Source organism: Callionymus lyra, chromosome 13 (genome assembly GCF_982586985.1).
Source record: "Callionymus lyra chromosome 13, fCalLyr1.hap1.1, whole genome shotgun sequence".
Taxonomy (NCBI): Eukaryota; Metazoa; Chordata; class Actinopteri; order Syngnathiformes; family Callionymidae; genus Callionymus; species Callionymus lyra.
Window position 1 is genome coordinate 17,338,457 of NC_141830.1, and position 14,762 is coordinate 17,353,218.

The 14,762-nt window shown below is 40.4% G+C and overlaps 1 protein-coding gene across 1 annotated transcript; it reads right to left on the bottom strand.

The window, feature by feature from the left end:
* Positions 1-440: 440 nt before the first annotated feature.
* stk40 (serine/threonine kinase 40) lies at positions 441-14,312 on the bottom strand. The gene is made up of 11 exons (XM_087805936.1): positions 14,109-14,312; positions 10,371-10,495; positions 9,565-9,650; positions 8,912-9,055; positions 8,569-8,793; positions 8,093-8,145; positions 5,479-5,594; positions 4,197-4,341; positions 3,964-4,083; positions 3,777-3,861; positions 441-2,867 (listed from the first exon to the last, which is right to left on the bottom strand). The coding sequence occupies exons 2-11, from the start codon at positions 10,486-10,488 to the stop codon at positions 2,649-2,651; spliced, it is 1,311 nt and encodes a 436-aa protein (XP_087662062.1). The 5' UTR covers positions 10,489-10,495; positions 14,109-14,312; the 3' UTR covers positions 441-2,648.
* Between the last annotated feature and the right edge of the window lie 450 nt (positions 14,313-14,762).

The following is a 14,762-nucleotide window of genomic DNA, read 5'->3' on the forward strand; positions in this document are numbered from 1 at the left end:
TAAGATGCTTATTCACATGTGTATTAACAGCAAATTAGCCACTTATTAACCATTATAAAGTACAAACTCACACCTAGTTCATTGTGACGATATTATACCCTTAATAGATCATTAAAAGTTCACTCTTAACACCTTAATTAATGACTAAAAACAAGGAATAAAGAAGTAATAAGAGGTTAACTATAATGACAACTAGCTTTTCTCAACAACCCTTTATTAGGTGCAAATACCATAGAGGTATTAATGGCTTATTACTCTGGATTTTCTTCTTTAAATAAAATACTTTTCCAATTAAATCTTTGACTTACTAAACGATTTAATTTTAAGATAAAGTTGAGTCAAATGTGCATCACTGAGTATTGCTTTCTCCACGAACTCCATATGCATGGTGGTAAACGTACTCCCCCTACTGGTGTCAACGAGTAACGCCTCAAACAAGCTTCTTTTTTTTTAATATCAAAGTTTATTGCTGGCATGCATGTAGAGATCTGATGAAGTACAAAAATATGTTTTTATACAAACGTGTTTATCTGTACAATTACGCAGTTTTTAAATGTATCTAGACGCCCGTGTCTAATCGAGCAGCTTTAATAACACATGATCCTACACCGAGTGTCTGGCTGAGACAATCGGTTTACATGCTGAGGAGAGTAGGGTTTTTTTGGGGGGGAGAAGAAAAAAAAAATAAGGTGTTGAAGGAAGGGAGGAGACATTTTTTGAAATAAAAAGTAAGAAGGAGAAATATTTGGATTCAATATCCAAATCGTGTTTCAATCATGCAACAGTTTCACCTCACGTGACGCTCATGCTTCCGGACTCCGACGATCAATGTGGCAACAATCCACGAGCTAGAATGTGAAACACTTGAACAGGGCGAAGGATGACGACATTGAGATCTATCCAGCTGCATGTTTGGGGGGGCCAAATCGTGACACAGAAACCACTCACAGCTACGACACAACCTTTTTCCGATGAACTACAATACTGCTCTTGAGCCACAAAAATTCACCTTGAGGCGAGAGAATATTTTCTGACATGGCCTCGAATTCACGACTAACCTGCATGTGTTGGTGCAGTTGTTGTGGTGTTCTATTTACAAACTGACCAGAGTGTGCCTGTGTCTTTAAAAAAATAATAATCAAATGACAAATGTCTAACAACACATGCCACGACCAAGTACAAATATGCAAAAGTCAGTCTCGTCATTAGTGTAGCTTAATTGACCACCGACTGTGGCGACATGGTTGCAAAAGAAAGTTGCTACTCTTGAGCTGCACACAAATAAAAAAGGGGGCAAACAATCTTACTAGCATAAGTTAAGGGGGGGGGGGGGATTGAACCCTAATGGTTTCAGTTATAAAGTTAACAGTGAGAATAAATAACTGGGGTTTGAGAAATGAAGAGGTTCCAGTGCAGTTGGCGATGACGGAGGAAAAAAAATGGAGGAAGTGAAGAAGATGCCAAAGCTGATGCCGACACACGCGTAGATGCATTGAACAGTCACTTGATAGCACTTTCTTCCCAAGTGAAGGCAGGAAGGGTTCGACAGTTAAGCAGGTCAAACATGAATCGAAGTTGGTCGACGCTCATTTATGTTAACATCTAAAACAACGTGACTGCAAGTTTACATTTGCAGCAACTGACTTCTAGACTTCCATACTTAAAAGCTCAGCGTTCGTCCAAATCCTTCCCGACCAAAACACACGTTTGCACACAAAAGCGACAACATTCAGTCCAGCCCTGTCTCGGCTGAGCTTGCTCTGGTTTTTCGTAGCCTTTGCGGTGGAAGTGTGTCAGAGAACAGAAGAGTGTAAAATAGGTTTTTGAAAAGGCCTTCGTCAGACACTCATGGAAATGTATCAAAGAATTCACATTCGCGCTCACAGGAAAGTTGGATCGCCCGCAGGCTGTTGTGGTCTCGACGGCGAGGACCGGCTCCTTGGCTGTGAATTACTATGAAGACGTGATTTGGCTTGAGGAACACGACGGCGCCAAAATTAAATGGCACTCTGGAAGATTTACCATCAATATGCCGTGGCGTGGAGGATCGAACAGTTCGAGTCTTGGCTTTGAGTCTTCCAGGTACATCACAGTAGCTGCCTGGATGCTAAGAGTATAGTCCACAGGAACGAGCGAAAGCAACCGCGTTCAATGTCAAAGGTCAGGGTAAAAATGCTACTGTAATTTAAAAGCTTATTCGGTTGTAGGGCAGCCAGTGGAACGCTCCAGAGAGGAAACAGTAATGGTGCCGCGTTCATAGTCTGAGAACCGCGAGCGATGGAGACGTGGAGGAGGTAGATTTGATGTTGCAGACCTGATGGGGGGGGGGGGGGGTCAGATCTGTCGAGGGACCAGTGAGAGGGTGAGATCGGTGACTGGACCATTGATGATGTCATGAAGAGGAGATGGGGTTGCTACATGACCCTGTATTATTCAGGAGATCAAGAGGAGGTGGAACAAGCCGCGCAGTGACAGGTGTGTTTCACATTCACCTCTAGAAATGTTTGACTGAATTAAATGTTCCCCTCGTCCTCCTCACGCCAGTTTATTTCTCCTTAATCCCACCCACATCTGGGGCCTGGAAGTTCAATGAGGCCCACCCCTGACACAGACTCCGCCCACCCGTCTTTCAGCCGCGTGATGGAGGGTCATTTGCGGAGGAAACGTTGAGCCAGTATGGCGGCGTCCAAGGGGCTGACGGGCTGCGCGTCTTGGCCCAGTCGCCTCACGGGTGGGATGCTGCCAAACTGGCGCTTGGTGAGGAAGCTCTTGGCCTCGTGGATAGTGATCTTCTCCTCGGCGAGCAGCAACTGCTGGCGCATGTAGTTCTCGAACTCGTACTGCGAAGACTCTTCGATCGCCTTGGCCTGCGGGAGGGAAAACAAGTGAGCGACCAGAACAACCGCAGACGCCAAAGCAACATTGATATCAATGGAGGTCACAGCTGGTGAGTTGGGGTCACAGCCAGGTTATTTTATTAAAAAGAAATCTCAAGAGGGATTAATAAAGTCTATCAATACATTTGAAAGCATCTTCATCATCCTTGTTCATCTTCCATAGTTGCTACATCCATCAACCATCAACCGTCTTCACCTTTCCGGTTCATTCCAACTTGTCCCCCGTCTTCTCCCCACATGTCTGAACCATCTGTCTCACTGTAGGCTTGAAGGCCATACGAGTCAAAATAAATCTGTAGCTGCTAGCGACTCTCTGTTCTTTAGCGTGACTTTGTTACTGCACGCCAGCCCTGGACAGTCCACGGTGTAGCTGTAGAAATTCATCTTAACCATCAAAGTATTTTTGTTGAATCAATTAGTTTCTAAAGTTCGAGGAAGGACGCGATTTCTTTTGCCACTTTTGACAGATTAAAAAATAGGAAAACTGGAAATAAAATGGATATTTTAAATGAAGCAATTTTCATTCAAATTACTTCTTCAGAGTTTTAAAAAACACATTTGAAATTCATTTATTTTAATTAAATCATATATTTATTCACAGATTAAGTCTCACAATAAGCTCAGTGTGAAAATGTTGGTTTAATTTGGAGGAACCTGAACAAAACTCCAGAGACTTTCAGTGATTTCATTGATTGGATGATAAGGTTTAAAAGTCATTTTTGGTTTTCAATTGCTTATGATAAGGTTTTGTGAAATCAAAAACATCTTTAAATCATCTCAATGACTGAAATGTGGGACTGTCTTTTCTACATTTTGGGATTATGCTTAAAGCAATAGTAATGTTTTAGTGCTGATTGAAAGAGAAAGAAGAAAAAATACCTCTTGTAGATGCTCGGGGTGATTGACTTGATCGTCAATATCTGGAACGACCTGTAAGGGGCCACTCATGGAGGAAACCGACTGCCTGATGTTGAAAAAACGAAACAAAAAGTCAATAAATGTAACAAATTATTTAACAAGTACCAATATGCATCGTTTAGTTAAATCCAGCAGGGGGCGCACTTACCACGAAGCAATGATGGCACTGAGGGACTCCAGCACTTCTCCTGCTGTCAGCCTGTGCTGTGGATCCAGTACCAGCAGCTTCCGGATCAGGCACACAGTGTTCTCGGACACACGGCCATCTCTGACAGGACGCAAGAAGATATTAAGCCGTGTAGAGTGATGTCTAGAACTTTATAAATGCACATAAAAATTGACCAGGAGTTGTCGTTTACAGACTGATAGATGAGCACTCACTCTGGGATGGTGTATTCAGCAGCTTTGATCTTTCGGAAGAGCTCTTGAGGTATGCTGTCATAAAAGGGAAACTGGCCATAGAGCATGGTGAACAAGACCACGCCGAGAGCCCACATGTCGCTGGGTTTGCCACGGTACGGTCGACCTGAGCCCCAAAAAAAAATAAGCATCCAATCAGTTTCATAACAGGTTTCTATTATTAATAAGCATGTGTAGTCCAGAAGAATACATCTCCATCATTAAAACAATCACACTTTATGAACAATGCATTTGGTTGACAAGTCAAAAAGACACTTCATGCCTCGCTGCACCACAAGGACGCCTCACTGGTTTCAGTCGAATTTAGACCCGATCACTGGAAATGCCAGTAATCATTAATCCACAGTCGCATAGGCACTGTTGACAACACAATTGTTGAATTCTGGTTGCCATTGGAAGCAGCGCATTGATGAATATTTATCCAATACATCAGAGATGTGTTAACATTTGTGCTCAACGACTGACGGACATGAAGCATGAAGTATTTATTTTACATAATCAGCAGCAATGAAACGGTGCGACTAAAGGAGAACTGAGGCTGTCGGGGACTGCACTGTGGTGAGAGTCAGGCGGGAGGCACTGGCCGACAATTATTACGTTAAAGCTTGTGACACGCACACACAGAATGGGAGAGAAGATGTAGACGGGAGCAGTTCCCTTCGCATGACTCATCACCGTGTGAGTCACCGACTTTAAATTGTGTGGTTGTCACGTAAGAAGGAGCGAGGACAGTATGCTCTATATCTTGCTTTACACATGCTTAAGGAGAAACGCTGAATTGATAGGAAAAAAAAAATACAATGCAAGAGTCCATTTTCCAAGAGACTTAAAAACCCACTTCTGCTTTCACAGAAAAACAAAAACATTCATCAAAAGGAAAAGTTGCTTCACTTTCCCAAAAACCGTGAGAAAATGCTTAACCACCTTGGATACTCAAATTGAAAGTAAGAAACAGGAAAGTGTATTTCTTCATTTGTCCAAGATTGCGACAGGCCTACTTTTTCCGTGCAATACCCGCACATAAACAAGATTGACAGCCACGTGTTGCATAACAACATGTGCAACAGGAACTAATCCAGTTCAAAGAAAAGAATCTGCCGGGGTGCTCTTGTTACAGGAAACTGTTCTGGTTATAATCATGTACTGGAATCTATGTCCAGGAAGTAGTTTGTTGGTTTCATAAGCTACGTACACGTCAAGTTATTGTTTTATTTTGACCAAAGATACTTTCAGTTGCACTCACCGCTTAATACATCAGGGCTTATATACGCAGGACTTCCTCTCTGGTCTTTCAGCAGGTCGTCTTCGCTCACCAGGTGTTTTCCCAAGCAGAAGTTGGTGATGGTGATCCGGTGAGTCCTTAAAAAAAACAAGAGTGGCACTTTTCAATAAACATTTAAACATTTTTATTTATTAGACGCAAATAAAGATGGGTGGAGTGTGTGATATAAATTGAATAATGTTTGTTTTTCAACGTATGTGCTCAAAAGTGTAACCACCAGAAAGATTCTTTCCAAAAATTACAGTTAGGATGACTTTGCACAAGCAAAACTCCAAAGCAAAGCGTTATTGCGGAATGAACTTTGACTCCCCTATGAGTCAAGTCGTGCATCACCTTTGTCCAACATTTGTTTTTGAAACAATGTGGTTGTGTGACTAATCGTATTACTTTGGTTTACAGCCGAGCAGAAACCAGCCTTAAAAGTCAACGTTTGATACCAATCACTGTCTTGGTCAAAAAGAAATTTAATACATTTATTTATTTATTCAAACTATTAAAACAAAAATATTTAAAGGAGAGCACACACACCATTTGAAAAGTAATTTTGCCCGAGTTCAATAAGACACAATGCTGCTGCTCAAGCATCAGAGATTGGGTAAATTAAATTGCATGTTTGACTCGTGAGGTACGGTTTCCTGAGGACTGAAGCGATCACACTGCAGTCCCTGCTTCCTGGTCATGTGATTCCAGTCAGGCAGGAAACCAGAGACCTGGTGAACCTTTTGGCGCAACATTCTGCTCAGACTTCACGAGCTGATGTATAAGACAGAAAAATATCATTGAGCAGACTCAAATTTGGACATTTATTGTTTTAAATATTTGTTTACTTGGAAAATCAAAGCATTAGATAAGCTCTACACAAATACTAGCTAAGAGGCCATTTGTTGTTTGTCAACAAGTTTCAAACAGTCATATATATACACATATAGCAGGAAATACTTGAGTGACATTGTAATCGTTTTTAATTGCTGGGTTAAAGAACAAGAAAAGTCTGTTGAGCTGTGACTAATGTGAACATATTAAAAAAGGAACCCTGGATGAGACCACACGTTAATCTAGAAAAAGTCCATGATTTCGATAACTACATTGCTACTTCAACAGTATAGTTTTTACCATTTGGATCATGTTCCAAGTAAAGTATGATACAGAAAATAAAACGGGTCTGACCAGACATTTGTTTGGCTACATTTAAAATAAGACTGGTATACACGCAGCCTAATGCATTATTAAGTGCTATGAAACGGAAGTAACAGAGTATTTGAGAAGGATATTGCACTTCCAACACGGAGTTATTGATGCTGCAGTTTGATTTACAACATCCTACTTAGACAAGTGATTGCTGTGCAAAAGCGACCATCGCATCACAGCATGAGTGTCGTTGACATTTTTATTTTGAGACAAGCTAAATCTGTGCTTTATGCCATGCCCAGGATGGGATGACATCTAAAAAAAATGTGCTTGGTATAATTTGATAAAGAAGACAAAGGAAATAGAAGGAAGGATGTTAAAACTGATTCCTAAAAGGTGGCAAGATAAGTGGGATTTTGCAATAAAGGTTGAAAACCGAGGATAAGTAAATGAGGAGCTGGAGTGTGCGATTGCCCGTGTGTGACGTGTATCGGGTTGTGAGTCAGCTTTGAGCAATGGGGCCTTTGGCAGGTCTTTGTCTCCAGCTGGGACGAACTGTTCCACTCATCGAATGCTCCTCCTCTCCTGAACCAAAACACTGTTTCATCACCACAGAACTACTGCTACTCGTGGACTTGTGGTCGGGTCACTGCCTCTCGGAAAGAATGAGACTGTGGTTTGCATGTGGTTTAAAGTAAATAAATAGACGCGGGAACATGTGAATGGATGAACTCAAATGCCGTTTGGATGCCTTGATACTTGTCACGCAGCTGGTGTTGAGAATTCAAACGGTTTCCGCGATACTTCATCTATAGCTTTTGATTTTGTGTAAGATTTTATACATTGAAAATGTCAATTAAAAAAAAAAACGATCAAATCAAATTAATTTAAACCTGCTTATTTATGTGGCTTGATATATGTTGAATGAGGTGGGATGTACACACACCAAAAGTAAAGCGACTAACAACATTAACACTTGTAAAGTCAGTCATCAGTGGCTTCCGCTCACATTGCAAATCCAGTCACGTCAATAGATCAAATAAAATTGAAGCTGGGTTTGACGCATTATGAACTATAAATAACATCCACAACTTTGCCAGTTGACCTGCTTGATTCACATTATCCAGCCATATTATCTTTACAACCCACCAGTCCAAACCAACCATGAGGAATGCAAAATCAGCACTTTACACAATCCACAGCGTAAAGTCACACAGGCGTGCACAAAAGAGAGCGGCTTTAGATCTCCAAACACGTCCAGTTTGAGAATGTGACCCCGACTCGAGTTCAAAGCCAAGTGGACATCAGATACACACTGCCGCGAGAGCGTAGGCAGAAGGGTTTCCCGACAAGCTGATATGACTAACCATGTCTAATGAGATAGAGAAGTGGTTCGTCAGCAGGGTGGCTGACCATTCCCAGCACATGAACTTTGCGCAGGTCTTACCGTTTGTTCAGCACCATGTTTCCCAGCTTTAGATCTCTGTGCACAATGTTTTTCTGCGGACAGAAGAAAACACATCATGAGCAGAGTCCAGTGTGGGTCTCAAAACAATAATATTTTCCTGGGTGGGGCCATCGGGGATGGGAAATGAGTACGCACAAAAACTAAGGAAATAATTAAAAAGACAACCTATGAACAAAATTACAATAGTCTCAGAACATTTGTCACATCGCCTACTTTTGGCCTTACATTTAAAAATCTACTGAGACAAAACTTTTTTTAAACTCAAAATAAATAAATAAGTCTTAGATTAAAGCAACACAATGTGATTTACACAGTAGTACACAACACGATCATGTGAAGGATGCTCTTCCCAATACAACTTTAGACATAGTTTGCATTCATTTCTATAATGGAAATGGTTTCATCTATAATCAAAACGCATGTTGCATAAAAGGCCAAACACACATGTGACCCACCTTGTGAAGGGCTTCCACCACACGCACCACATCGTAGAAAATGACGATGGCCTCGCGCTCGCTGAGGCGCTTTTCCTTGATAACATAATGCTGGAGGTTTATCAGGTCTGCAGTCTTGTCGCTGAAGTCGTGAGCACAAAGGCAGTCTAGCACCAGACAGATCCGCTTCTTCATCTTTCGCACCTTATTGGCTTCCATGTCTTCAACTATTTCGTAAGCTCGATCCTTGAGAACAGAAGAATTATTTCAGATTAGAGTGGGCGTAGAGGATGGAACCATACATTTAAAGAAGGTGATGGTCATTTATTTAAAAAAAAGAGGTTAAGAAAAACTCCCAAATTACCTGGAAGAGGCCATGGTGGTGAACCACGCCATCCTGGTTGTGCAGTAAAGAAAGAAGCGAGTACTCTGTGTGTAGCAGCATCTTCCCCTGTCGCTCTTCTTGCGTCTCCCCGGCAGCATCCATCCGTTCTTCTAGCGTCAGGATCTAATGGAGAGGTTTAGCTTTATATAACTTCGACTTAATCATAACAGTACAACCGAAACAAATTCAGGTGTACTCAAAGATCAGGATAAGATTCACTCTAGGGGAAGACACAACCTTCTGAAGCAAGGCTATAAATAAACAACTTTTATTTCCTTATAGCACTATGACCAAACAAACTGGTTTGAATCCTAATCCAATGTCATCATTTGGATGACACGGAATCATTTGCATTGCCATTGTCAGTGAAAGGTTTCAATAGGAATTTGGCTTTGGTTGTGCAGCACTAAAAACACAAAAAATAAAATCTTAAAGATAAATAAAAATGAAATGTAACCATTTAAACTGTGCCACACTTGAAACATGTAGATTATATTCTCTTTTTGTCTGCTTTCTTTTTTGTTGGACAGGAGATTGATACAATGTTGACAGGGGAAGCCAATGGTGTAAATAAAATGTTTCATACACAATAGAACACCTCTTTAAAAATGACACAGTAGTAATTTACTTACTTTGAGCTGATAAAAATCATCTGTACCATCTTTCCTGGCCAGACACTGGACTATACTTTGGACTGGTGAGTTGCCCAGACGAGGCCCTGCAAATGTAGAAAGAACAGCTGCATGACCAAAAGGCAGAGACTCTTTTTCTTTTTTGCTTTCGTTTCCCACTGGGCTGCAACACTTCTAGTGTGAGGTTTTCATTAAAGTCAAGCAAGTGGTATCATTTTTTTCTGCATTTTTGGGAACCAACTAAAATAATTTAATTCTCCATAAGATAAAAATAGACAAACAAAAAAAACATCTTTTTTTAAAACGACAGTTAAAACATGCAATAGTAAGTAGATAATTAGGCAACATTATACTTTAACATTTTTTTTTTTTCCAAATATGGTTAATTTCTTTGTACATCATGTTACCATTTCCATGAGTACCATTTTGTTACTCATGTTAAGACAATAATTGATATAATAAAATATTATTTCGCAAATTAACACAAGAATATTGTCCCAGACAAAGCACTGAGTAAAAAAACACCTGTTCAATATAAAACATGGATGAGCAGCTTCTACTTCAGTCCAATCTTTCAAATTCAACTAATAAACTCGGACCACTGTGGCCGAAGTCGAGGGGATCAGCAACATTCTTAGAATTCTTGCCTCAGCAGGACTCGTACACATATACACCACAAATTGCACACTTGCATACACACAAAGGACTTGCTGACTTTCTGTACACAGACTTCACTTGTTGACACTGTGTGGAGGAAGATGGGGTTTGAGTCACAAAGACCAGGAGATTACACATCATTTCCTTACCGAGGATGTACGGCCCGGCTCTTTTAGCGTTGCTGCCGGAAATCCCAGGACATTGCAGCTTGTTGGCCCTGCCTGTAGTCTCTCCAGCACCTCTGTCCGAGGATCGCCGTTTAGACATGCTGAGGCTGTGAAAGAAGGCAGACCAGAGAGTGAAACTTGAGAATGCTTGAAAACAAATTCCATTTGAAATAGTCAGGTAAAACATAAACAGGATTCCCAAGAGGTGTAACAGAGAGGGACTAGAGGTTACCTCCAGGGCAGCTCTTCACACATAAAATGTCCCTCCCACACTTTCACCAACACCTACATGACAAGGTGAGACCATTCAATCATTCCAAATAATGCCCATTGGTGTTACTGGCAACACTTCAGCCTTCATCTCCCAACAACACAAAGTCTACTGCACCCAGACATTTAAATAGACTTCATTAAAATGCATCGCATTGTTTTTCAATCCAATCCAGAGAATCCTTGCGAGTTGCTGTATATTTATAATAATAATTTAGTTTTACCCATCGCTGCAGTCTGCTTTCAGAAAATCCCACTGGTCTTAATCTGCGCGTTTGATCTGAAAATCTGAACAACCAGCTTATCTGTTGATAACCTCCATATGAAAGAAGCACACGCACGCAAACAAACAACACATCTAGTCACACAAACAGGTCTTGCCCTTGCACTATGATAAGCAGTAGGGTGGCATGCAAAAACAACTGGTGAGTACATGACACATCGCTAGACAATCTACTCCAACAAGAAGCTAATTTTTAAGAGTTTCTGGTTCAACAGATTTCTTTTTAAGTTTTGAGAATATAAATTCATGCAACATAAACAAACTGAGCCATCATGAACACAACTATTGATTGTAGTGAATATGTGGACAATAAACAAATTATTAACATTTACAACAGTAAACTGTGGTGAAAGAACCAACTATAATTATCAAATGTTCATTTCATTTCAAATAGTGAAGGAAATCATAACATTGGAAATTGACAATCTTTAGTAACACAGTGCTATTTTTTCCCCCCATTGAGATACTTTTAATGCTTCAAATCAATGAATTAAATACATTTGTTCTGCTCAGCCAACAAAAAACCAACAAAGATCTGATGTGATTCATGCTTGTGATCTTATCATTTACCACCAGCCGGTTGGCATTTTAGCACAGTTGGCAGTCAGAACAGGCTGGTATGAATTTTCACTTCCACAAGGCTTTTCTGATCCCAGACAGCAGACAGTGTCATCATCACTGTCTCTTGCCCATCTGTCTCCAGCGATACTAGTCATCGCTCGCTGCGACGGATGAGCTCGAGGGGTGGGGGGTCTGACAGCATTTGTTGCACAAGCTGGACATGAGTCACGTTGCAGATAGTAAGCAAGCATTTAGTTGGGGGGGGGGGGCCTTATAGGATATGCGAGTGCAAGGTGAGGAGGTTAATGTTCGTAACGACATCATGATAACATCTCGAATACTGAGCAAACACCAGTCGTCGTCCAGTCATGTTTTTGGTTTATGTCTATACAAAGCATATCGTAAAGTATATTGCGATCCGTTTTCTTCGAACCACACATTTGCAGCCCAGCTGTCAAAACAAAGTGACCTCTGCCGACTTTCTTTTTAAACGATCCATTAAATACATACGGTTCATATTATAAATAATTTCCTGGACAATAACAAGTCAATGTTCATTAAAGGAAACTTTTTGCAAGTTCAGATTAGGCGTGATATGAATAGCAGGTATTTTGCCCTTCAATACAACAAAAAAAAGAAGCAAAGGTCGGTGCAACCAACTAATTAATGCACATGACCTCTATGACATCAGCACAATGACTGTGCACGACTACCCTTTTTTTTTTGACAGTGCTGCATCTCTCAGCTCAACCAGCCATCTTGCTGCCTCTGACTGTACCACTGCGAGGACGAGAACAGATACAGTCTCTGAATCATATCACACAAAAAAATAAAAAGGAGAGACACTTCTGTGCCCACGAGACATGTGGGCTCCTTAAATAGGATCCGAACAAATAGGTGTCCTCCAGAACCGCCCACCTCTAGAGTCCACTGGTTAAGTTGGAGTAGCTCCATAAGGAAGAGCCGTAATCATTGATTGATATCCTGTTACACTTCAACTCAAGCCGGCTGCTCGGGAGAAGCTAAAAATAACACAAGACAGTAATGGGAACAGTAAAAATAACACTTTAAAATCGAGACCAAAATAAGTAGCAGTTGTTGCATTTATTAGTTGCATTAGTAGTTTTGCACGTCTGTTGCGAACAGCCGGACAACTTTACAATCAAGTGAATCCACTGGGAATAAGGGGGTTTTAAAGACCAATTAGACCACAACAAACCTACACAGAAAGTATTAAAAAATGATTAAACATCCAAAAGAGAAGGTAAAATAAAGTCCCATTGATCCAGAGCTGCATCAAGCTCTTTAACCTGAAAAAGAGTGACCTTAATTTAGAGTAAATACAAATAACTCTAATTTAATTTAGATTTAGTTACAGTATTTTACGAGACTGTTTAAATATACCATGGCATGTATACCCATGATGTAGTAGAACCATTTTCTTTATTACAAAATCAGTACATGTTAATGTACTTTAAGGTCGGTTTTTCAGTACTACTCAAACAGACTTGCATTGTGTATTTTAAGTGAAACCAAATAACAAGGCTTACATACTAACATGAGACTACAGTAATAAGAGTTATACGGTTATATAAACGGTTTAGCATTAGACCATAAGTTACTTGCTTGTTTTGAAACTACACAAACATGTTTTGATTACAACACAGTACCATTTACTTACTTAAGTTCCCTTTCTAACGGTCAATACAACGGTTGCTTTGCTATATTTTTGAAACAAAAGTACTATAAATCAGACATTTTGTAAACTAGCCCAGGGGCCATTTGCGACCCTTTGAGAAGGTGTTGTGCGGCCCTTTATAAACTGTATTATTAAACTAGAGAGTTTTTTAATTAAACTTTTACGTTGACACATGGGAACTTGTGTGAGATTTTTTTAAACGATACAAAGCAAGTGTTGACGCAAATTCTTATCTTTGTGAAGAAGTTATTTTTCGATTGTACTATAGTTATATTTGGAACTTCTAAATAAGATAACTCTTGTTATGACCCTCAAATTCCCATCTATCCAATGTGGCCCTCGCCAAAACAGTTTTAGACACCCCCTGCTATACAAAATCAAACTGATCCTGAAAAATCCAAACTTTGGGACAACAACAACAACAACAACAATACCATAGTAAGTTGGTGTTGGATCAACTATTCAAGGGGGAGGTTTTGAAGTGTAAATGTTTGTCTCATCGATATGTTCTTCAGTGAAATGTAAAACCACCACGGTTGTAGCCGATTTAAAGAGTCGCCAATACAGGACAAAAAAAACAAAGACACACATCGTGATCTAGCTCGGAATATTCGATCGGTCACAAAACATAAAGGAAGTTAAACACGACTCGCAGGTTTGATTTAAAAGCCACAAAGTTACACACGCGAGAAACACAGCTACACACAAAGGGGACACACACTCGACACAAGGGTTTTACACTAAAGACTTCTACATGTTCGTCTTGTGTTGTTTTACTTCTCCGCGGTTTTCTACGATGGGTTACGACGACAAGGCGACCCGTCGGTACCGGAGAGGCCATTTAAACAAAGTACATTACAGCTGGCTAGCATCGAAGCTAGCAGCAGCAGCAGCTTTCGTCGCTTACCTCGAGCCAAAACCACCGCTTCAAAGTCCGCCCTAGTCGGTCTAGAACGTGAGCATTTCTGGGTCAGCTGCAGGACCGGGAGATTCCCCCCAAAAATCGATGCTTTTTGTTACCGGGTTGGTCTAGTTTGTGTTGCCGAGAGAAGCCATCAAGGAAAAGCCTCCGCTCTTCGCTAATCGCATCTTTCCACAGCGACAGCGCCACCTGACAACGGAAGTGACGCACGGATTTATTGTGATTGACAGGTGGAGTCAACCAATGGGGACACGACTAGAGGGTTGTTTTTTTTTTCTTCTTCTTCTTCTTGTAAATATTTCTAAACTGGTGATGAAACTATTTCTGACTGAAACCTGATGACGTCATATACTTCTCAAATAAACAAGTAAGTAAGTAAGTATTTTTTATTTATATAACGCTTTTCCAGACCAGGGTCACAAAGCGCTTAAACAATCAAAACAATATTCAATAAAGTATATACTTTAAAGATCAAGATACAACTGAGAACACAACAGGAGTTCCTGAAAATCAAGTTTATTATAACACGTGGATTAGGATGAAATAGTGAAACATTTCGGCAATTATGTTGGTGTCTTTCTTTAAAATGTATTATTATTATTCAAAAACATCAATCATTTGAAAAAAATAAAAATGTAA

What these genes read in the sequence shown, in the direction of transcription:
- stk40 (XM_087805936.1), bottom strand. Translation starts at nt 10,488, where the DNA reads ATGTCTAAACGGCGATCCTCGGACAGAGGTGCTGGAGAGACTACAGGC. An exon ending in TGGTGGAAGCCCTTCACAAG is followed by an intron (nt 8,146 to 8,568) that starts GTGGGTCACATG and finishes TTCTGTCCGCAG; the next exon opens with AAAAACATTGTGCACAGAGA. An exon ending in AAGCCCTGATGTATTAAGCG is followed by an intron (nt 4,342 to 5,478) that starts GTGAGTGCAACT and finishes TTTGGGGCTCAG; the next exon opens with GTCGACCGTACCGTGGCAAA.